General features: G+C 43.0%; 1 protein-coding gene across 1 annotated transcript in view; it reads left to right on the plus strand.

Moving 5' to 3' along the window:
* PAK5 (p21 (RAC1) activated kinase 5) overlaps positions 1-24,078 on the plus strand; it is a 141,348-nt gene that overhangs the window by 59,949 nt on the left and 57,321 nt on the right. The window contains exon 2 of the mRNA XM_067294658.1: positions 15,956-16,170. Coding sequence (XP_067150759.1) covers positions 15,967-16,170 — 204 coding nt within the window. The 5' untranslated portion in view covers positions 15,956-15,966. The remainder of the gene's footprint in view (positions 1-15,955; positions 16,171-24,078) is intronic.

The following is a 24,078-nucleotide window of genomic DNA, read 5'->3' on the forward strand; positions in this document are numbered from 1 at the left end:
TTTGTGTTTTAGCTTTTTTAAAATAGCTCTTCAGTTTCACGTTTCTTAGTATTTAAGAAAAGGAAATAGTGAAAATGAAGTAGAAGATTTGGTTTTCCATTTTGTTTCCCAGAAACAGAATATAGATGGGCCCAGCAGTGTTTAGTGAGTCGCGTGTGAGCATCTTCCCTCCAAAGGAAGGGATCCAAGCAGCTTTCTGTGTTCCCACCTCACCTCTCAGAAGTGGCTGTCCGGCACCTGCCCATTCGTTTGAAACCTAACTACAGTCAACAATAATTTTTATTTTAGTCATTTAAAAGGTGTAAAACAATTAAAAAAAATTTTAAAAAATTAGAGTGGCGTTAATCTTTTCTTTCTTTTTTTTTGCATTAATCATCCAGAGATGAAAATGTGTTTTTTACATTTGTCTCTGTGTAAAATTTGATGTCGTATTATTGTGCTCGTTTGCTGTCTGGTGGCTGGTCTCAGAACTATCCCATAGCTTTGAAAGGCACAGAATAAATTATCTCAATTTCTCCCTAAAAACATTTATCTCACAGTTGAATTGAGAACAGGTGAGACCTATCACTTCAAAATTGGCGTTTGGAGATGTAAAAATACAAAATCTCATTTTAGTTCTAAAAAAAAAATGGTATTGAGGAATTATTCAACTGCAATCATTGACTGTTGGGGATGATCCAAGTGGAAGTGGACTGAGTGGGCACCTCTTTATAAACCTTCAGTGTTCTGCATAAAAAATTTATGGTAAACTTTATGAAGTAAGTAGATTAAACAGTAAGCTCTAGAAAACCCTTCAAGAGATCAATTCTGATTTTTAATATGGAAACCAAGTATTGCATGACATCAATTCGATAGATATGATAAGATGAACTGACTCTCAGATCATTTTTTAAGCACAATCCAGAGTGAAAAAAGGACAAGCGAATATTCAAGAAATAAAAATTTAAAACAGAATATATTCATTTGCAGTTCATTGTAGATCATGCAAATATTTTTACTTCTGTTACACATTAGAGTGGTACAGAGCGAAACCTGATAGTAAGATAGGAAATCCACAGTGATAATAACAGAAGTGATTTTAACCTTCTGTGCATTTGCTGTGTATAAGCTAATCTATAGTCATGTTTTTTTGCATTTTAAAAATATTTTTAAATATTGAATAATCCAATTTTATTCCACTTCTTGCTAAATAATTACAGGCCAGAATATGTGTTTCATCCTTAAGAATATTCTTCCTGTCAAAGATTTTCTATTAATAATGCCTTAGGAACTATTCATTTCTGTTGATCATTTATTGCAAATCAATCTTTATTACAAACATTATGTTCATGGAAAGTGTTTTGCAAAAAAGGATAGAAAAAGGAAGGGGATTCCTGAAAGCCAGCATGGCCCATACTGTTCTAAAAGTAAAACAAGAAATACAGTTTGCAGCAAGTTGTTTTCCTCCTGGAAAGGTGAAAGTATAGTTTGCATGGGTAGAACATACAGCACAGCAAAGCTTTGCAAAGGTGTCAGTGGTTGCAATCAAAACTCGCTTTTGAGAGGGGCTCTGCACGCTAGGTGCTGTGTTACTTTAAAATTCTGGTTGCTTGTGATGTTCTTCAGTTTTTCTTGAGAAGAGGCATATATTATTATAGGAAAAAAACCAGTGTGTCAAGCGTGAACATAGCAGTGAGACTTGTGGCAGGAGCTAGGCTCCATAGCCCCCTGGCTCATTAACAACTGTGTGTTTTGCATATCCTATTGCTCAGTGTGTCTGGAGCAATAACGTGTGCCTGTGGAAGCGATCCCTCGAGAGAGCGCTTGGTCTCGGCAGGCGCGGGAGACCCGGGGTGAAGCTGTGACGCTTTGGTCCCAGGTCGCCGACCCTCAGCTGATGCTTATGTCGTATGTCCACAGACACAACCAGCAGGATAAACTTTTTTTGAGACCTAGAGACCATTTCACATCTTTTTTTGAAGGAAAAACTATTTTTTAAAAATTATTACAGTACCAAAATGGTAAACGAAGGGCATTTGTGAGGAACAATGTGGCCTTGTGATCAGTGGTAGGTGCCAGCCCTTGGACACTGGTACGTTTGTAATGCTGTCTCCGTGGCCACCAGCAAGCATTGGGGAAGAAACTGAGTTTCAGGGGGTTGAAACTAAAGCTTTACATGTAGAAGAGTAATTTGATGGCCCAGATGCCACATTCGCTGTGCTGTAGATGAGTGACAACCCAGCCATTTCCCCGAAACTTTGCCAGCTTACATCACTGAGGATGTGGCCCAAAATGTGGAGAAAGCATAACCTGGTGCATAATCAATGAGAGCAATTTTCCAAGTGCTTTTCGAACACTTCTCTAGTTCTTTGCTCTTGACTGATTTATGATTTCATATCCCTGCAGTTCTTACACTGCAGTCACTTCAGCCTATAGAAGTGTCGAGGTTTACTAACACTAATATTCAGAATTAAGTAATACGGTTTCAGGAGTCTGGCTTTGATATTTCCTGCAGGCATTCCAGATGCGTTATCTCTCTGCTCTCCAGATAAATCATCATTTTTGTTCTTGACAGTGTTTCCATTTCCTGAATTTTTTTCCTAATTCAAAACATAGGAATAAAGAGTAGCTGCTTCAGGGTCCTCAACTATATTCTTTGTAGTATAAAAATATTGTATATTTTATACTTACAAAATTTAATGCTAATATAATAATATAAATGTGATAATAATAATAACAAATTAAGGAAACTATTACAACTGCTTTTAAGTTTCAGAAGGAACTCGAGATTAGGGGTGTCTCACTTTATGGGTGCCTTATTTAATACCCCCTCTCTGTGAGTGTCCAGCATTTCTTAAAAAGTTAACACCATTAAGCTATCTCAAGCCGAGCATCCAAAGGACGAGTTGCTTCTGAAAATCTGGAACCTTTTCATTTGCTAGGAATAGAAATGGTTTGAATTACCTCCAGAGTTTTTTTTCCCCTTTTAATCTGTCCTGAGCTATTGCAGACTAATTCATTGCAGGAAAATCTCTGTACTTGCTGTGTGTGTGCGCGTGTGTATAAGATAATAGAGAGTGACTGAATACAATACGTGCATTTAAGCTACTCAGCTGAAAATTACTGAGCATTAAAATCCACTGGGAATCACAAGACTTCTAAATTAGGAAAGCACATGTCAGTCAGTATGTGCAAATGAATCCTTGTACAAGAGTAGCTTTCAATAAGAAGAATGAGTATTGTTCCCTGGAGTACATAAATCCTAGTTTGGCCACTCCGTACCAGCTTTTACTATTTCTCTAGAAGCATGCGTTGCCTCTTGTTGTTATTTTTTTCCTGTATCTTGTTCCATTGTGCATTTCTATTAGATATTTCTCATGGGCCAGCTATCAAGAGACACCCTACTGTGCTGTGGTGTGACGAATGAAGGCATTTTCCACCATAAACAAGGTATTGTGTGGTTTAAAAGAAACAATGACAATGACAAGTCCTGGATGGCTTCTAATTGTTTAAATGTATTTTTATTATATTGCACGGTGTCATGGTAACTCAAATAAATTGGCCAGTTTGACCTAAGGTTGAACTGAATGCTGTAGGGTGAATGAGGGTTTTTAGGAAGGGTGTCATTTATTTGCTTATTGGGTGTGGTCTAGATAACAGTCATTCAGTACCTATTTTTCCATTATTAAAATATGTATTTTAAAACTGTTTAAATGACTTAGGAGCGTATGCCCAATTTCAAAAAAAATTAGGAACCTTGAAAATCCATGGGATTTAGACAACTAAATTGAATCCTATTGACCATTAAGATTTTTCTGTGCCTAAAGCTCATTTGGACAGGCTTTGAAAATAGTATTTCTATACTTTCTTTGAATAAAAATAGATAGCGTTAGGCTGGAAAACCTTTATGGACACAAATGATTAATTTTTCATCGGTGACATTATTTATGGGCATAAGAGCTTAGCAGCATGGTGCAGGATTCTAACAATTTGGGCCATATTGACTGGCTAAGTTCATTCATTATTTGTACATAGTTTTTGTTACTACTGTATAGTCACTATTTAAAATCATCGGCTTGATTCATTGTTAGGGTACCTCAGAACCTTTCTAAGGCTTTATTTTATTGTTCCCGAGCGGAAATACTTAGATAGTAATAAGGAAGTATCCAGGATTAGAAAGGAAACAATATAATTAGGTGGATGAGCTAACGACTGCCGTAGCCCTTTTGGAGGCAGCAGCCCCTGGCGTTGGCGGGTGGCTCCCATGTCCCCGCAGTGGGGATGGCCTCGGTGGGGATGGCCTCCGCAGAGCTCTCCACCTGCTCATCTGGCTGCGTGGCGTGAGCACCGCTGACTCTGCCGCATCATGGGCTGTGGAAGAAAGGCAGGATTTGGCTCCGTGTAAATCCCATTGTTCTCGCGGGGAGGAGGTACACGGCAAGGAGAAGGGACCATTTTCGTCTCCGCGTTTGGTTGTCTGCAGAACACAGGCCCTAGAGCACCCTGTAGTGATTATGGATAGAAATCTCAGTGTGACGAGTGAGTTACAGCTGATTGTGTAGAAATAAATGATGGATAACATCTGGGTTTTAGGGAAAACAGGATGTCCAGGAAGCATTTCTTAACCAACTGAAGTCACCTAGAGAGTATCTTATCTGTGAGGTCAAACCAGATTGCTTTTCTGTCCCAACTCTTATGTTTCGTCTGTGTTATTTTGATCCTCATTTTTTCGTCAGAGTTCCTCATCTGCCTTACACATGGTGGCAAGAGGAGCCAGCTGCTGACATGTCTTCTAGTCCTGTGCTGTTCTGTCCTCTTGCAAACATTTTCCCTCTTTATGGTCCTCCGTCTAAGGGCTGAAGAGCAGCCCCTTCGTCCCTGCTTTTGTTGCAGGCTCCTGCTTCTTCCACGTGCTCCCCTCCTGTCTGCCTGGTATCGGTCCCTTTGCGCGCTGTCTGTGCTCTCCCGCGTCTGCAATAGCAAAACGCGAGATGAGGGAGCGACCAAGAGCCCTGCTCGCTGAGCTGCTGGAGGGCTCCTGAGCTATGCGCGGGAATCGTCTGCTTGAAAAATCCTGCATCCTAGGTATGATTTTTTAACGGAAAAACATACCAGCATTTTTTTTTTAAGGGAAGCGGATGTGCTTCAGTCTTCAACCTTTATCAGAAGAGCCTTTCTAAGGTCCCTATGAGCACCCGTAACATCAATGGCAGTGCGGCATGCGGGTGATCACTGTGCAGGGTCTCAGCGACGTGTCAGGCCTGATCTGAAACCCAGTGAGGCTTTTAAAAGCCTTTCCATTAGCTTTATTGGCTTCTCATTCAAACCCCTCTGCTTTCCCAGGAATTGCCTGGGAAATAGAAATAGAAAATTCAAGATATATTCTTTTTAAAATTTGTCTCCAATCACAACACACATTTTTTTCTAGCAAAAATCATCATCTGATTCCAGCCAGCTAAAGATCCCCACCAAGAAGCTTAGAGCAATTTTTAAAGGAAACAAGAAATACGGAATTATTCTTGCTGCTATTCCTTAATTTAGCAAAATATTTAACAGTCGCCTCGCTTATATATGCATATATGTGTGTGTGTGTGTTTATATATTTATATACACAAATATGTGTGTGTATGCATACGTGTACCTTGCAGCAATGCAAAATACTTAGAATGAGCCAGAATGAGTTTCTTCTGCAGGTTTCCTCCCTGCCCTTATCATGGCCCGCAGACTTGGCTTTCATTCCTTAAAAAAGAAAGAAAAAAAGAAAGAAAAGAGCAGAAAAGCAGGTAAGCAAGTGGGTGAGAGCTGCTGGCCAAAATGCGAAGTCTGAGATTTAACAGTAGCCAGCCCAGCTCTGCATGTGTTGTGCTAAAATACAGTAGTAAAATACATTTAATTTAGTATCAAGGTAAGATTTTTCTGTCTCCTGTGTCAAAAACGAACTTTTGCTTTCCGTGCTGGTTGGGGCGCTACATCGCTGGCAATGCCCAGGGGGTGGCAGGCAGGGCTTGCTCTCCTGCGGCTCCCTTGTCTCCACCGTCCCCACAGCCCTTGCAGGGCCACCTCTCCGTGGCCTGGCCCCAGCAGCGGGTGCAATATCACAGGCTTTGCCTATCCGGACAGACTCCTGAATTTCAAATTTCCTGGGTTTTATACTTGGTCTCCTTTCACCTACCTCCCCTTGCAGAGGGGAGCTTCACCAGTGTAAGCTAAAGGAGAACTCATGTAATTTTTACCTCTCACTTACAGAGTATTTCTTAGCAATTTATGCTACCATAAGTCAATAAGCAGACATTAGCTTTCTCCTCAAGATTGAATACTTGCCCTGCTTACATTTATCTAAAGTCCTGGCTATGCAAGCTGGCTTGACATGTTAATTTAATTTATGCTTCACAATTCATACCCTTTCATTTATGAGCAAATATTGGAAAAGGTTACAATTAATCAGCGAATGTGAATGGAAGCCGGCAAAGCTAATGATGTATTATTGCATTTTGTTTGCGCTGTAAGAGAATAACTGAAGTCCCTGTGCTACGGAAAACTGTTATTAGTAATTAACAAATTATTAAAGGAAAGCTACTAGCACTCTTCTGCCATTTTGAAAGCACGCACATTTCTTTATGTTTTTAATGATGCCCCAGTTCTTAAAAGTGAAATGCTCCTGGCTGTGACCAGGTTTTGGGGTGGAAATGGCTGAGAGGAGGTCTGCGGGCAAGGGGACGCCGTGGATGTCAACCGTGCTTTGATATGATTTGGTCGTGTCCCCCGAACCCGAGGAAACACAGAAATAGATATATCCAGCAACGCTCTACCACATGGCCGTTCTGGTCTTGGGAGAGGTGAATATTCAGCGAGCACGAAGCCAATTTTCAAATGTTAATAGCTTGCCCGTTTCAGTGCTGAAAGGGGTTGGTGCTGATTACGCAGTAAAAGAACCACAGGGAATCACGGAATAAAAAATAAAAACTGCCAAACTTAATGCAGTGTACTCTTAATAATTGAAAATGAACTAATTGTTAGTCGTTAAAAAGAAAATGTGTTGCTGGGCTGAGACAGATGATGAAAAATGGCCCCCTCCTGAGTGAATATTTACAACCCAGCCACATGCTTGCAAACCAGAAAGGTTTGCATAAGAAATACTTGCAGGCTTCCCGGGGCGGCTCGACATTATTAACAGGTGCTGATATAGAAGCAGAAACGATTTTGTTGGCTTAATAGGACACAACATTTGACTGCTGCATCACTGTAATAGAAAAAAAAACACAGGGCTCTATAGCTGTAGTACACAATCGTTAAAAGCACTGGTTTTTGAGGTAAAAATACATGGCTCACTTTATTATTATAGTTATTAGCTTTATAAGGTTAATGTATGTTTTTATGTATGTCAAAATTCCACAGTTGTTTGCTCTGATATTAGTCTACTGGGTCATTTCAGATGCTAATTGCTATCGTTAATTCTCATCAGATGCACTTGGAATTCCTTGGTAGTTTTGAAGCTACAAGACAAAATAAACCTTTCTTCTTTCCCTAGTTTTTAATATAAATGAGCAGCTATTGGGAGAGCAAAAAAAGAAGGCTCCCACTTTTTCATTGGGAGCAGGATCTGGCATATGGTCACTCCATAAGTCAACCAGAATTAAACAAGCTTCTCCTTTCCCATTTGATGGATTTACTGTATTACTTTTATTTAAAATATACAGAAAGCCATTAACGTTAGGATTCAAGGCATCCTTTTTTCCTTTTATTCCAACTGCCTCATATTTTACATGCTGTAAATGCAAAATACATTCTCTTGGGCCGTGTACATAAAACTGGACTTCAGCTTTTCATTTTGTCAGCCGCTCTGAGTATCCTCTGATCTTGCATAAAGGGGAGAGTCAGCCTGCCAAAGCCACGGGATGCAGTCAGAGCATGTGAGACTGGATAAACAGAGCAATCTGTCATCTCTGAACGTGAGCCGATGGGAAAAACTCGGGGATAAGAGCTGCACATGGCTTTAACTTTTTGTAGGAAATATATCGCTGCAAATCTTTAACAGTGTCCTAAGCATAGCTTTATCGTTCTTTACAACAGCACGCTGTTGCGTAAAGGCCATGCAAAATGTTGGAGCTTGCACAGGCCATATCTCTGTGCGCATTGTGGATGTAGGTAATTTTCAGTGGCCTGAAGACTGGAGAGTTCTTGTGTTTCTGTTCTAGCAGTAGCACTTGTGCTTCTTGTGTTGCGTCTGTAATGCAAGACTTCTTGCTATATCCGAACTTGCAGCTGGAGTCTGGTAGATCTGCTGGCCTAGAGGAGGCGTGTTTGCTCCGACCTGAGCAGACTCGTCCAACTCCGAGGCTGCATGTCGCATTTTGAACTCGGATGGCGGGCGACCCGGAATGGAGATGCGCTGAAAGCGGTGGGACCGAGGGCTGCTCTAAGGAAAGTGTGGGCCACCCTGCAGCAGGCAGGAAGATTTCCCCTGCTCTCAGCAGGGCTGGCAGGGGTCCAAGGACCCCGATTTCCTCCGTGGAGACCCGATCCCTTGCCAGAGGTCATGCAGGAAATTTGTGGGAGCCCATTGCACTTTGGTCTTCAGTGGATCCCCCGTTTGAAATATGTTTGTTCATAGAAAGGAGTGAAATGCAAAGGAACCATTTATTCTAAGTCTGGTGTAGCTCTACTAGCCAGCGTGTGCTGATTAGCATGTAATTCGGTTTATTAGGAACTGCAGTAAATTAAGTGAAAGATGCGGTGCTCGCTCTTGATGGTATGCTCTCAGCCTCACCTCTGCTCCGGCAGCAGCTGGAGGGAGCTTTACTGCTGCTATTCAGCCGGGACCGGTGGAGCTGGCAACGTTCCTTTCTCCAACAGAAACTTCAAAACTGCAAAGACTGTGACATTAGGGGACAGCTTTTAGAAAACCTACAGCCTCATGAAAAAGCATTAACCCGTTGGGATGTGCTGTGGCTAAACCTCTAGCGCTTTCGCGCTGTGGTCGGAAAAGACCTGCGGGCTTGCCGTGCCTCCGTCTGCGCGCCGCCCCCCCCCCCGAGCACAGTGCAGTGGAAGGGCAGGAGACCCCGACACCGCTCCTCGGGTCCTGGCATGGCCGTAGCCCACACAAGCACGGGCCCTGCCAAGCCTTGCGGTGGGGGCACTCTGGTGCCCTCCATGGGGACGAGGGGAGGCTGGGCAGGCAGGAAAACTTCCTTCCTCCTGCCCGCAGCCTCCAAAATGTTCCAGATGGCCACTGATATCCCGGGGAAAGCCGGGGTCGCGTTCATGTGCCTTTCTCCAAGCCGGTGTGCTGCTCCCCGCCGCTGCCGTCCCTCAGCCTCAGAGGGCATCTGCTGCCCCTGCCAGCCCCCAAGCCATGATAATAGAGGAAACTGGAGCCTCAGTAATGAAGTCGTTTGAGGGCTCCAAAATATGCAGTATTTGACATACATAGAATATGTGCTTTAAGGGTGCTCTCATAATGCCCCGTGCTATACAAATGCCCCCTGGGAGGGAACAACCGACCACGCTCAGAAGCCTTCTGCATTGCTGCTTGGGATCTGGAAGCTGGAGCAACCTACTTGCAGCACAAAACGTCTCATCAGGGAGCCTTTTTTTAGGGATTTTCCTCATGACTATACTAATGGCTGGTTCTCTTCTATGTTATTGTTGCAGCTCCACTGGCTTCCGGGAACTTGCACCAGTTTATGCTGGCAGAGACTTTGGCCTGCAGCTCCCGTAGGAAATGAGTGTGGTTCTTCTTGTATAGGGTATCCAATGAGGTAAATTTGGACTTCTTGATTATATCTAGAACAAAGGCCTATGATATAGAGGAGATATAGATTATAGCCCACAGATTTATCCTGTTTTTTTCTTCTACTCCCCCATTTGCCATCAGCATAGCTGGGGAAGGCAGTGCTTTGGGTTTCATGACCATCATCAGAAGGAGAGGCAGTGCTTAAGTTCAGTTTTCTCCATCACTGTGGTGTTTTCCTCCTGTGAATGTCACCACCATATTTTTTCCAGTGTGGCTTCGGTGAAGTCACAGCATATTTATACCTGTAGCAGTAACACTGCTTTCTTGTAAAGAAAAAGTGTGGCTTTTCTGGATTGTTATGTCATGGTTAGACTGCAGGTTAGAGGGACTCCTCAGCAGAGCAGTTTTAACGCAAACATGACTTTCTTTTCAAACTTTTCCAAGTCAGGAACAGACTTGCTTTTGGTCTTAGGACATCACACTTACTAAACTCTCTGGTTACTGTAATTGAAGGACTGCCTCCTCCGAAATTCCCATTTATAAACACAAAATGAATGCGCTGTTTGCCAGTACCTTTCAGCATAAAGATAAGTGAATTCCTCCTATAGAAATATCCCAGTGTAGCCACAGCAGTGAACTCGTTCAAGACCAATGCCGTCAGTAGTAGATGTGATTAGGATAGGCTCCACCAGACCCTCTTGCATTGATTATCACCTTGTATCAACCACGTATGTGTTGCTGAAATCAGCCAGATTATTCATTAGCAAAGCACATGCAAACAAAGAATAGAGGACAGGTATCCTGGTTGTGTTCATCTCAACAAATATAGTAACAAATTAGGAATATGACAGCTCTCATTTCCTCCCTTTCTGTAGGGGTGAGCGCAGGAGGTGCCGGACATAAGCACGGCATTTGCCAAGAGAACTGGCTTGTTCATGACTATGCTGGATGCTGTCAGGAAGAGTTAGGTTAACCATCAGCACTCCGACACAGAGAAGGATAGCAAGAGATCATCATGCCTCAGGCAGCCCTGCATAGCTTCCTTGCAGTCACTTTCCTCCCTTTGCCTCTGTTAAATGGAGGTGATTGCCCGGCTGTCTGTGGGATGTTTTCCTGTTGTCAAGAACTAACACTGTGCTCTGCCACAGCAGCAAAAGGGCTGCAGTTTTGCGTGACGGAATGTTGATGGGTACCTGAATTAACTTCTTTGGTAATAGGATGCATTTTGTGCTCTTGATAGGAATTTTGTCACATTGGCCTTGCACATGTTATCTCCAGCATCCTGGGTGATTGGGGAGGTCAGTCATCTTTGTCGTCGGCATTTGGCCTGTAGCTACCTCTTATTCCCAAAACAATTTGTTTATAGACCTTGGAGAGCTTTTTCACTTATTCACTTGTCCAGAATGTTTTCTACTTCCTCACCTGATTAAATGAGTATAAAGAAGGGTATGACAAAAAGAATGAATCATCTCTCCTTTTTGAGGTTTGATGACAACCACCTTGTTGGGGATATATTGGGGAGTGAACCAGGGCTCTTAAGAGACAAGCAGGAGGTTTCACTAGCTTGGCTGGCCCCAGCTCACACCCTCAGATGCATTCCTGAGGCGGCTCTATTTCAGTATTCTGGTCTGAAAAGGAGGGAGAAGTCAAAATTGTTGTTCTTTTGATAAAATGTACTTTAAAAAAATTATTTGTGACTAATTCAGAAAATGCATTAAGAATATGTGTGTTGAATTATTCCAATATGGCCACACAACTATTGCTTGTACATCAGCAATTGTTTTACACTGGTGCAAATGTGGCTGGGATTTCATAGTCATGGAAACAGAGTGCTTCAGATTATCTGAGAAGTTTCTGGGAGTTGCAGCTGTAGCCCTTCTCCTGAAAACCTGTTCTGAACTGATATCCATCCACCCAGTAGAGACTGTTGCCCGGAATCAGTCTGTGTATAGAGCATACACAGCTGCAATCTGAGCTTTAATTGTCGCTTAACCTTCTGTTCACAAACCCCAATTTGAGCATAATATAAATCCAGCAAAATGTTTGCTTTCAGCAAAACAAAAACATGTACATGTGTGATATTATAACATTTTGTATCTGTGCCTACAGTTGCATAGAAGGCTCTATTTTTTGAGAGAAATCGGGGAAATTAAATTTCCTTAGAATTATTGTGTATGTTAATTTATAGTAATTTAAAGGAACCACGGTAAGGAAGAGTCAGTGTTGCTTTTCAGTGAAATGGAGAGACCCTGCTGGCTAGTGAAGTGAAAAGCCAGTACACAGCATTTATTATCCCTATCCTGCAGAGCCAGCTGGGCTCTGATCGCTTCTGTAACGCCTAGTTGCTGCTCCTGAAGCTGGTGGGAAGGCTGCGCTGTCCAGAGCCATCCGCACCCACTGTGAGGGAACGTGGCCATCTTCAGCCAGGTTTCTTCAGCCGCCGGTCACAGCTAGGAGGCCCACAGGAGCTGTTCTCCAGCCATAGTGATACGTATCACTTGTGTCTTCACCCACATGGCTGAGCTGGGTTCTCGCAGAGAAGCGAGTCCGTCCTTCACGATGTGATGTGCCAGTACCTCCGTCCCTCCAGCTCTAGTTGCACAGTCAATTTAAGCTGATCTAAGCATGAGCTGCAGTCCAAAGGGAAGGCAAGTCCCATTTGCCTGTGCTTCATACCCAACTCCCCGTTGTGAAAGCGTGGCCTTGGCGTCAGAATCAAGACCAAAATATTCTCCTGAGAAAGTAACGGTGCTGCACGCTGATAGCTACCACTGGGCCAGATTTCACATTTACCTCTAGCTGCAATAGTATGAAAACAAAAGAGAGCAATTTAACAGAAAGCAATTTGAAACCAAGAGAGAGTAATGTCTGGTTGAATTAATTTGCTGTGTATTAAAATAAAATGGCGATGCTGCTGTATTGCCAGCTTACGTGGTTTTATCTAGGGTCTTTTGGGCTCTGGAGAACTTTAAGCATCTAACAGTTGCATTAGGGCCTACATGCTATTTTGAAACCATGCAAATACTGGCATTGATTATATAAAGAAGTACATTTCTAGAATCAATGGTTTAAAATGTGACTCCAATACACCTTGTAGATTCAAATCCCAGAAGGTAAACGAAATCAATCCACTCCTATTGATTTGAAGCCGGCTGTGATTTGTGGAGCCCAACTGATGAATGGTAAATGCCAGCTACTAACAAAATTGCAGGCTGCTTCTGTTCGAGTCTTAAAAATAATCTTTGAACTGAGACGAAACATGAAAACTTTGAGTTAGACTCGAAACACTTCTGCACCTATAATTGGGGTCCTGGTTTCTTAGATCCTGACTGAGACCAAATCCAGACTAGTGGCAGCAAGGTGGTTGAGCACTGAGAAACCACAAGGTACTGATGTGCCACTGAAAAGGGGGGAAAAAAGTGGCTCACAGTGTGGGAACTGGAAAACGGAGCAAGCAGCAAGGTGATAACACCTTTCAGGAAAGGAATTGAAAAAGGTGACTGAGTTAATAAGAGATGGAGAGAGACTATAGAACAGCCCATGTCAAACAGGATAGAATAACTGGGGAGAGTTCAGATTTGGGGAACAAAACCAATGAGAGGTTTGGAAGATAAGACCTGTGAAGAAAGGCTAACAGAAGCAGGTCTGCTCTGCCTAAAGAAATATGCGCAAGGGAGACAGTCATCTGCAAATACACAGAGGGAAGTTTTAAAGCAGTCAGGGATCAATTTCCAAATAATGGGCCTAAACTTTAAGTAAACTGATGAATGGAATGAGAATGGAATAAATATCTGATTTTCATCCCATCTCTTATGCAGCAGCAATGTGACCTTTTCTTCACTGGGCTTCTCCTCTCCAACAGTTGCACCTCCAGAATCAAAAAGTTAGATTGGCATCTTTACAGCTAAGTGTTTCTTGCGATACACATCCATTTTATAGAGCTGCTGGCCTCCCTGCCCAGCTGTTTCAGTCAGATGCTTCTTACTGCTCTAGGACTTACTAAGTCCCACTTGAAATGACGATGAGATAAAGATGGAGGGCTATTTTAAGACAACAGAAAGAAAACTGACAGGATTTTTCCAGGACAGGAAAGTATTTCATTGAAAAGCAATAGAACCTCTCTCCATGGAGCCAGGAATTTCTCCTTTCCTTAGGTAGCAGGTTTCTTAGGAAATGTCAATTCTGAACTTGCCTAGACAAAATATTAGACTCTACTTTGCTGTGAGATGGGGCCTGCCAAACCCAAGGATTAATTCAAATGGCAAGCGTATTGGCTATTTCCTATACTGATGTAGTGACTAAATACCTTCCTCTCTTTCAATATGCAGTTCATTCATCTTTCCCTATGCCTCTGATTTTTCTTTCCTCAGCTGTCGGCTTATGCCTTCTAAGTGCCATGCAAACACCTCTTGTTGCCTTCGTCAGCCAGAGGAGGAAGGCAGACCCAGACATTCATCCTAGGAATGATCAGAATGAAGCTGAACCATGTAACAATGAGAAGCATCTGAAATTGTCACAAAAGGCATGATAAGAACCAAGTGTGGAGCAAGTTCCCAAATTGACAAGTATTTCTCAATATTTCTGACTCAGACAGAATAAATATTCTGGGGACAAAATAATTCAAATTGAGTACATCTGACCAGCTGCTGGCCACTGCACACCAGCTAGGTGGGGTCTGTGCTGATGTTGGTAAACATGTAGTGCAAGTAGCTCCTCCTCCTTTCCATGGGGAAAGGCTCTCCCAGTCCTTGAAACACAAACCTAAGTTCAGCTGAGCTCTCAGCTTCTAGGGATGGTGCCGTGCTGTGACACTGATTGCAAAAAATATCCGAGTTCGCAACACAACAAGTAGTTTCTGGAGGATTTGCTTCACTAGAGATACCTATAGTTAAACCCTCCTAGGATGTTAACAGTAGGTTGAGAATAGGTTGAGTAGTTTAAGCAGAGTTTGAGACTAACAGATCTCCACTCTTGTCAGTACGTAATAACTAATATAGTCGACCAAAAATGCTCTCTGTCTGCTAAGCCAATGCTCTAAAGGATAGCTTCACTGGGGAGGCTAGATCCAACTAGACATCTGCCAGTGAGACATAAGCTGGGAAGGCCTCGCTTCCTTTGTGGGTCTCCAGTTGCTCACTGATGTGCATGCATCAGTGTACTCTGGCAGTCGGTGGCAGTGGAGGGCTGCTCTCTCTTTGCACAGCCTGCGCAAGGACTGGACAGATTTCCCACACAATACATGTAGAGCAAAGAAGCTGCTCTCTACTCCTACCACCCTCCAAAATGAGCAGGGTCATTGCTGTAACTAATCCCACCTGAATTTGCTAGCCAGGAGCTAGCAAGCTGCACCCGCCAAAGGGCAGAAAACTAGGTGCTTCACACAAGGCTGATTCTCCCCCCCAGCAATGCTGTTGCACATCATCCTTTGCTGTGGGGATGTGGCTCTGTCTAGCTTTTGGTGCTCGACGCATGATTTGCTTCTCACAGCGAATCATTTCTCTCCAAAAGACAAGTCACACCACGTCAATGTGATTATTATATGAGCTGATATCATTGGTTAGCAGAGAACTCTTTGCAAAAAGAGATGAAAGTACTTAGGACAGGTTAGAATTAGATCCAAGCTCTTTGTCTATTTTGTATCACTGAGATGGTGTATGAATAAATCCTTCTTTCATTTCTGCTAGGTGAAATTTAAATATGAACAAGTAAGGACCAGATTCTCAGCCAGGATGAATTGTCTTTAGTCCAAGATCTGGTGTATAGTTTTAAGTTGCAAGCTCTTTCTGTGTTTGCTCTCCCACCATGTTAGGGTATGGCTAATCTGGATTTTGTCCCTAAGCAAAACTGTATGTTGCTGCAGCAGGTACAGAAAGCTCAGGGTTATGAACTTTGATGGACTGTATCCTGCAATGTGAGTAGGTCAGTGGACAGATCAGTAGAAAGTAGGATCTCAGACTTTCTCTCCTGGGGATAGTAGCATTTCCTTATTTCTTAAGGTAATATGAATATGCATATGTTAGAAAGCAGGTTAGTTAAAATCTCAGATCCTGTGATGGGAGATCAGACAAGTGCTTTCCTTACATAGACCTCAAAGAGAGTATTTGTGGAGTAAAGTTCATGCAAGTGTTTGTTAGGCTAGTAATGTATACTGAAATAATACAGTAGAGAGAATGGCTACAAACAGAAACAAAGCTTAAAGATTTTTTTCCTTTCTTTCCTGTTTCCTCATGACTTCCCCAGGTTTTTCCACCATGTTCGGAAAAAAAAAGAAAAGGCTTGAAATTTCTGGGCCTTCTAACTTTGAACATCGGGTTCACACTGGATTTGATCACCGAGAGCAGAAGTTCACTGGACTACCTCAACAGTGGCACAGCTTGTTAGCAGACACAGCGAACAGGCCAAAGCCTATGGTGGACCCATCATGTATCACTCCTATCCAGCTCGCTCCTATGAAGGTATTGTACAGAGTCTTTGTTTCTTGTCACCTTTGAATTTCCTAAGGCAGCTTTAAGTGTATTTAGCTTTGTAGAAATAATACTGCTGTGCCCTCCAAAGTGAAGCAAAAGTTGTGCTTGATCTCTGTCCAAAATCCCCAAATCTGTACTTGAAAGCAGATGGGTGGATGGTCATTTCTGGCTGGAGGCCCGATAACATTTTTATCACGCAGCCCAGGCAAAGCAGCTCACGTGGTTATAAGCCACAGAGTCTGGGCCATCATTTGCCACACAGTTTCCCCATTTCTATTTGCGACTAAGTCTTGGAGTTCTGAAGCTGGCAAAAGATTATCTGATTATTCTGATGTAACCACTTTTGTTTATTTATTGTTTGCATTGCTGGAAATACAGGGAAGGTTAGAGTTAGGTGAGAGGTAGTCAGGGGCCTGAGCTTATCTGAGTCCCAGATAGCTGTTTGCACAGGAAGCAGGCAAAGCCAGGATATGGATAGAGCTGCAAATCTAAATATTTAATACTGGGATTGAAAGGAAAAACTAGCTGTTATATTTATAAAACCTCTAAAAATGTCCCAGAAGAGCATGCATCATGGTGTCAGGGCTGGTAGGGACCATGCCTTGGTATGTTCTCGGACTGTAGAAGAAAAAGCCACAAGTCCCAGTGGAGGCCTGAGACAATACTCTTCTGCAGTGTGAAGCTCTGTGATAATTAATGTAAGAATGATGCTTTAGGCAAAGGCAGTTTGTAGCAGGAGAGAGAGGGGAAAAGTACATTGAGGAAAAAAATGAGAATGGCTACAGGACCTCTGATAGGAGCCTGGTCTTGAGAATAGGTTCAGGGAAGATGAGTTTGTGGGATGAGAGCAGGTCAGTCAATTAAAGGTCTTCAGTACCTACACATACAATGTGTTGGGGGAGATAGAAGCTGGCTGGACTGCCAGGCTCAAGTGGTGGCACCCCATGGTTCGACATCTGTCGGCAGCCACTGATGAGCAGAGCACCCGCATCAGTAGTGGGGCCAACATCACTCAGTATCTTCATCAGTGACAAAAGATAGAGCGCACCTTCAGTAAATTTGTGCACACTGCTGATTTGTTGACATAGCAGTCAATAAAGCTTCAGATCAGAGAGACCTTGTGAACCTTGAGGACTGGGCCAACAGAAACCTCACAGAGTTGAGCAAGGAGAAGGGCAGAGCTTGGCACCCGGGACAGAAAAACCCCATGCACCAGTGCAGACTGAGCAATAACCCTGCTGGAAAGGATCTGGGGATCACAGTGGACATCAGATGGAATATGAGCCAAGCACGTGCTCTCATGGCAAACTGCATGCTGGGCTGCGTTAGGAGGAGTGTGCCCAGGAAATTGTTGTGTCTACTCAGCATGGATGAGGCTATATCTGGAATGCTAGGTTTGGATGGACACACACACACACGCACACACACACTCCCTAGTTCAAGGAAGAATTCAAAAAGCTGCAGAGGGTCTAGCAGAGGGCTACCAAGACAACTGGCAGCAGGCAAGGAAAGGCTGAGGGAGGAGGCCTTGTTAAGTCTGGCAAAGAGAAGCTGAGGGAGGGATCTTGTGTCAACCTGCAGCTACTCCAAGGGGAGTTACGAAGGAGATTGAGCTGAGCTCTCCTCAGTGGTGGCAGATGGTAAAACAGGAGGAAATGGCCACAGGTTGTGGTGTGATTCAGATTGGACAGCTGGAAAAAATCTTCACTAGGCTGCTAGTACACCACTGGAACAGGTACCAGTGTGGCTATGGGATCCCCATCCTGGAGCTTCAAGATTCAGCTAGACAAATTTGACCTGATTTAGTGTTACCGGTAGTCCTGCTCCAAGCAGGAGGTTGGACTAGCTGGCATCCGGGAGTCCCTTCCCACCAGTGTTTCTGTGACTCTACATCCTAATGTCCCAGTAAATCACACCTGCCGTGCTGGCAGTTACTGTATACTTTGCCCACCACACATAATTTGCCTCTCGCTGTCATTAAACTGAAAAATAAATTTAGGATTTCAAATTCATGTGGATTTTTTGCCGTCAAGGGAAAATCAGATAATCCTGAGAGCACAGACCCTGTATTTATGTTTGATAAATGCTCTTTGCTAAATTTGCATTTGCTGCCTGCTCCTGAAGAACACTCATTGCTTACTGATTAGGATTTCCAGGCATTGCTACAGGACAAGGAGGATAAAAGAGAAGTCTTGATTTTTTGCTGTGATAGAATATCTTGCTATATAATAGATGTCCAGAATAATGAGGGGAAAAAAAAGGAGGGTAACCATTGCCTACTAGCAGAGAAAAGCAAGTGTATTGCATAGCACCAAAATATCCCTGGGTATTTTGACATGAGTGAATAAAAATGTTTTAAAGATGAAAAACTCATTTTATTATCTTGTGGCAGTGCCATCTCTTTTCTGCAATTCTGGAGCCATAAATCTGTAAGTTTAAAATGCTTTAAAATATATTAGCTTTATTAACACCCTGTAGGCAATATAAATCTGTGTCTGAGCCTACAAATGTACATATGCATATCCTGGTTAGTGTGTATCATTGTAGTGAAGCAGTATACTCAGAGGTATGGGAAGGATCAAGCCCTGAATGAGTAACTTGAGCATTTCAAGGCAGAAAAAATCACTGTCAGTTATTTCTAAGAAACTGTCCGTTCTTGCTAGTCTGTCTGTATATCCTAAACAGTCACTTTAATGAGGGTGCATCTGCCTTGGCATCGGGATCAGGATGTGGGATCGGGAGCGCACTTTTGACCACAACCTTTCAGTGGTCTCTGCCAGCGTCTCAGCGCCTAGGGTCCGAGACGAAGTGCAGCTCCCGACTCGAGCTCTTCCTTGGCCCACAGCGTCTCACTTGGCTCCCAACCCCAAGGCAGGCTCGCTGAAACCCAGTCGTGCTCGCCAAGGTGGTGGCTCACGCAAGCCCTCTTCATGAAGGGTCTTGCAGGAACATTAGTCTGAACAGTCAGAAGATGTGACTTTTGAAGCAGATTAATGAAATTCTGGTTAATTCCACTCTAAAGGTGTAGTTAAATGAGAAAATGTGATTAAGACTGCAGGATTCAAAAAATCGTGCCTTCACCCTCCAGTTACTTTCTCTAGCTGAGACTCAATTACAGCCTATTGAAATAGCCTCCATTATAATGCTGGGGAAAAAAAAATAGTTTTAATAGCAGCTAGGAGGCAGTGACTGTAATCTGCGAACTTGCTTTTAACTTTGTTGTAAGAAATCATTTTACTGTGTATTCATTAAAAATTAACATGCCTTGTTTTGATATATCTTAAGTTTTGGAGCTAAACTAAGTTGTGGCCACTTTACAACTGAAAGTATTTAATGTTGTTAAAGTAATTCAGGATGAACATTTCATTCAGATTAATTTCTGCATGTGTGCACATGCACTTCTACCTTTAGTTGTATTAGAAAGTGATTTAGGTGCTTATGATCTTAAAATTTCAGTGAGAACCGAAGATTTAAAATACCCTTGAAATAGGTGAAGATAGCTCCAAGCTCATGATATTCTTTGGTTTTTTTCTTTTCCACCCAGCAGTTAATATGGTTTAATTAAAGCAATGTACTGAGGTGTAGCAGAAACAGGTTCATAATTAAGCAGGTTCTGAGTCACCATATTAAGTCAGGCTGAAGCATTAGTCCAGAGTTAGTCCATATAGTGGTTTCAGGTCCTATGCAGCTCTGTAACTGCAATTCTGAGTTTCTAAATTTGCTCTCTTTTTAATTACTTCAGTTTTGACTATATGCACTGTGTGAGGCAGAAGTGTTCATGCTAGTAGTTACTCCTTTGAGGCTAAACAGTCGTGCAGATTCTGGAGGCAGAGTTTAACAGAGTATTTTGGTGAGTTTTGGCTCAGGATTGATTCTGTTTGCTTTGGGCTTGATCCAAAGCCTAAGCAGAGGAAGGGAAAGACTTTTCTTGACTTCTGTGGGATTTGCAGCCTTCCCGGTCAGTACCATTTGCTTTTTTCTCAGTCTGTGAAGCAGATGGGACCTGATGATACACACTGTGCCCTGAGAAATAAGGTATTCCTTTGGGTAAAACCAGTAAAAGATAATATACTCACCTCTCCAGCTAAATAACCTGCCATATGTTCAAAGGCAGCAGCCAGGACGAAGAGGCAGAGCCGTGGCCTCCAAACACCCTGGGGTGCCCCATTCGGCAGGGAGGCTCGTTGTGCTGCCTCTGCCTTTCAGAGACCAGAGGGTTGTAGTCCTTTCGCGTGGGGTGGCACTGCAGTGGCATGTGATAATATCAGAATTTGAATCCAAACCTGCAGAAATTCATGCATTTCAAACACAAGGAAAGACAATAATGGAATTCCCATTCGCAGTGTGGTTGACCCGGATACCAGTAAAATATTGTGTATGTCAAATTCTAACATGAGTCAGTAAAACATGGCAGAAAATACCATGAAGAATAGAAAGTGACAGTGATCTTGATAGGTTTTTGGTGGAGAGAGAGGTGGTTTTGAGAAAAGGCTGTTTTTTCACTGAAAACTTCTCCGCATGAAAAATGTGAATCACCTCCGTCTTCCTGTACTCAAGATAGATTTCATGAAATCTCGTATCCTAGTTTTAGGCCCTCAGTCCACTTGCTTCAGCCCTTTTCATTTATCCTCTGTGTACCTGGAGTTCATTGTTTGTGTGTTTGTCTTCAGCATCCAATATGCTTGGACTGTCCTCCATTATAAGAAGGAAAAAATTATTCCAGAACAGTCAATCTCCATTGCCATTATGCTGTCCAGGAGGCTCAATTTGTTGCCACCTTTTGATTTTGAAAGGCCTCAGAATCAATAACTAAGCAAACAAATGGGATTTAGGCAGCAAAAGTCTATCACTTCTTCATAATTTCTCCACTCTGCTCAAAATATTAAAAAACAAACTCCAGAACCCCAAAACATGCTGATTTTTCTTAAAAGAGCTTAGCATTGGCTTTGTAAAGATGCTTCATTAAGGTGCATGAATGTTCACTGACATCAGTGGAAGCAGGACAACACTGAATCCTTTAAAAAGTCCCTTCTCATGTTTCCTGGTGCAGCTAACGCAAAGCAGGAGATGATGTGACCTTATTACAGTATTATATCCATTTATATCTCTAACCAAAGGTGAGACCTAGTGTTTGCATTGCATCAGGTAAAATTTGTATTTCTGTTTTGCTTGCCTTAATGCAATTTCCCATCTGTTTCCTCCCTTTTTTTCTTATGAGTGTTTATGTGTTCTCTTAGCACATACTTGGAGGCTAATTCTTCTGGCCTTCCCCCTTCAAGAATACCACGTTCTTTTGGGAATGCATGACAGGATCTTTGTCACTGCTGTGTAAGTTACTGGAGAAAAAATGCCATTTGTTTCGGAAAAGCACTTCATGGAGGTTGTTCTTCAGATGTCTGTGCTAGTTTGCGCATAAAGCCTCCATCGCTTTTCTTTTGACAATATTTTGGGGTAATCTCACCCATCCATACTGTGGACAAGATCCCAACTTGAGGATAATGTAGTGATGGGATTGTGCCTGAGCAAGGAGAGAGGTGACTGAGTACCATACTACATGCAGGCCAGCTATGCATCTCTGCTTGATGTAGTGGTGAGAGGAATAATGACCTCCCCGTTCAGACCTCCATGTGTCCTGCTCCCATGAATACATTTGTGATAAATCCCTTCATGGTCATGCAATGTAATTTCATGCATTTCCTGAATTTTTCTCCCCCATTCACCAGTCAGTAGTAGCCTGTCACCTGTCCTCTTCTGCTCATCTTTCACAGTATGACCCATTCCTGGCACATGGGCTGCAAGAATTTCCTCACGCTGTTTTGGAGATGCCTCAGAACCACGGGGTGGAAGGGGATGAGACTATTCACTGCCCCACGGTATCTAAAGTATTAAGATAAGTCATTCGGATAGCTGAGACATGGCAATGCAGTAGGGTTATTCAGCTGTTAGAGAGGTAGTGTTCAGCCAGCAAAGGCAGAGCAAGATCATGAGCTTGACCTGGGTGCTGTATTGTTGACGAAAGGAAAGTAGCCTGTTCTATGCTGTGTTGGTTTGAGCCACATTAAAAGTGGAGAAAACAAGTGCTTTGCATCAGTTCACCAAAATACCCTTGAATGCCCATGTCTGGGCGAAGATACACATTAACTGTGCCAGTGACCTGTGCCCTGTGCTGAGGTAGTTCATTCACCTGGTGTTGTGCCACGTGCAGACTTTCCTGGCCAGAATTTCCGAATGGGACCGACCACAGTGTCACTGACCTGTCTCTCTTCCGTCCTCGTGTTTCAGTGGTCTAATCTATATGGTTTGTCTTATCTGTAGTTTTAGTTTTCCTTGCTGCTGCCTCTCAAACGTTCACCCCAATGCTGCAAAATTAACCATCGTCTTTAAAACCTTTTAAAGCTTCTACTGCTACATTTCAGCCTCTGTATTTTACTGTATTACACAGTAAAAAAATAGAAAATAAGTTACTGGTTGTAGCCCTTTTAATGGCTCTGACATGAAAACTAAAGCTTCTATTTACTGTATATTTTGGCAGAAGAAAAAGTGGATCTTTCCCTCCCCTTCCCCATTGTATTTGGCCTCTTAAAGTATTCTGAGCAGTGAAATCCGAACCTTGTTTAAGGTATCCTTTTTTCTACATGTATATGCATTTCCAGCTTGGGTGGAGGACTCTAGGCATTTGCACAGGACAGTGCACAGCAGTGGTGACTGGCCAAAGACAAAAAACAACATGAGAAAGGATCCTTGGCTGTGGCTGAGCAGGCAGAAATTTCCAGGTCTCATCTGATAACCCTTGGTCCTTTTCTCCTACATGAAATTGCACAAGTAAAATGTCCAACCAGGAAAAGGTTGATTTAGAAATAAAGAACTGTTCAGGAGCCTTGCATGCTGCCGAGCTCAGACTTACAAAATAGTAGTTACCCTGATCTCTCTTCCTCCTCCCTGCCCTCCCCAGTTCTTGCCTCTTCTTCTCAGTAGGTATTTCTTTCTACTTACGCCTCCCATGGCGCTGCTGTAGACTGGACAGTTAACGGTTCTTGCTTGAAGAGCTTCAGTTTTATGCCAGCCATGGGCATCTCCTCAGGCTGGGGATAACGCTGCCTGGCCAAGTCCTCCCTGCTATCTGGAGTGCCTTAAGCTCCTGCGGTTTTGCTTCCCCTTCCACATTTCCAGAACCTCATTCCCACTGGCTCACTTGTCTGTTTTGACTTGACTGCCTTATTCTAGACAACCCATGATGCCCAGTTCTGGTCTTTCTCTGCTTTTGCAGGGCATCTTCCCTTCAGTCCTCCTGTGCAGACCTGACTGCCAGTGGTGACTCCCGTGCAGGAGTGTCTAATACTCATGATCTGTGTTGCCACTCCAGGGGTTTCATTTGAGTTTTAAACACTGAAATAAACAGGAGCTATTCCAGGAAGATACTCCAGAACTTTCCTATGTTCATTTTGAACAGAAACCAAGCAGCAAAGGAAGATTATGTCAGTGTCTGCTCTTAATTCCTATCTTGTCTTCTCATTTCCACTTCTTCAGATGCTTCCTCTATCCATTTCCCTCCACAGACACTTGGTGCTTTCTGCCTCTGCTCTTCCCAGCCTGTCACAGAGGTGGGCTCCCATCCTCCAAGGATGCCAGTGGGCCAAATACCGGCTCTGCTGCTGTTAGGATGGGACTTGGAAAGCTGCTGACATCTCGTGGGCCCTCTTTGTAACCACACACTTAATAATTCATGCTTAACAATCGCGCTTTGTAATTACACGCTTTGTAAGGGCACCTTGGATAAAATCCCTCACCTTCCCTACCTCCTGCCCTGCTTTCTTCAAAACGAGAAAAGGCAAAGGAGAACAGGCAAATTCAAGTGTGTGGTGCAGGTGTCTCCACATGCTGGCCCACTGCCCAGCA

Source organism: Apteryx mantelli, chromosome 3 (genome assembly GCF_036417845.1).
Source record: "Apteryx mantelli isolate bAptMan1 chromosome 3, bAptMan1.hap1, whole genome shotgun sequence".
Classification (NCBI taxonomy): Eukaryota; Metazoa; Chordata; class Aves; order Apterygiformes; family Apterygidae; genus Apteryx; species Apteryx mantelli.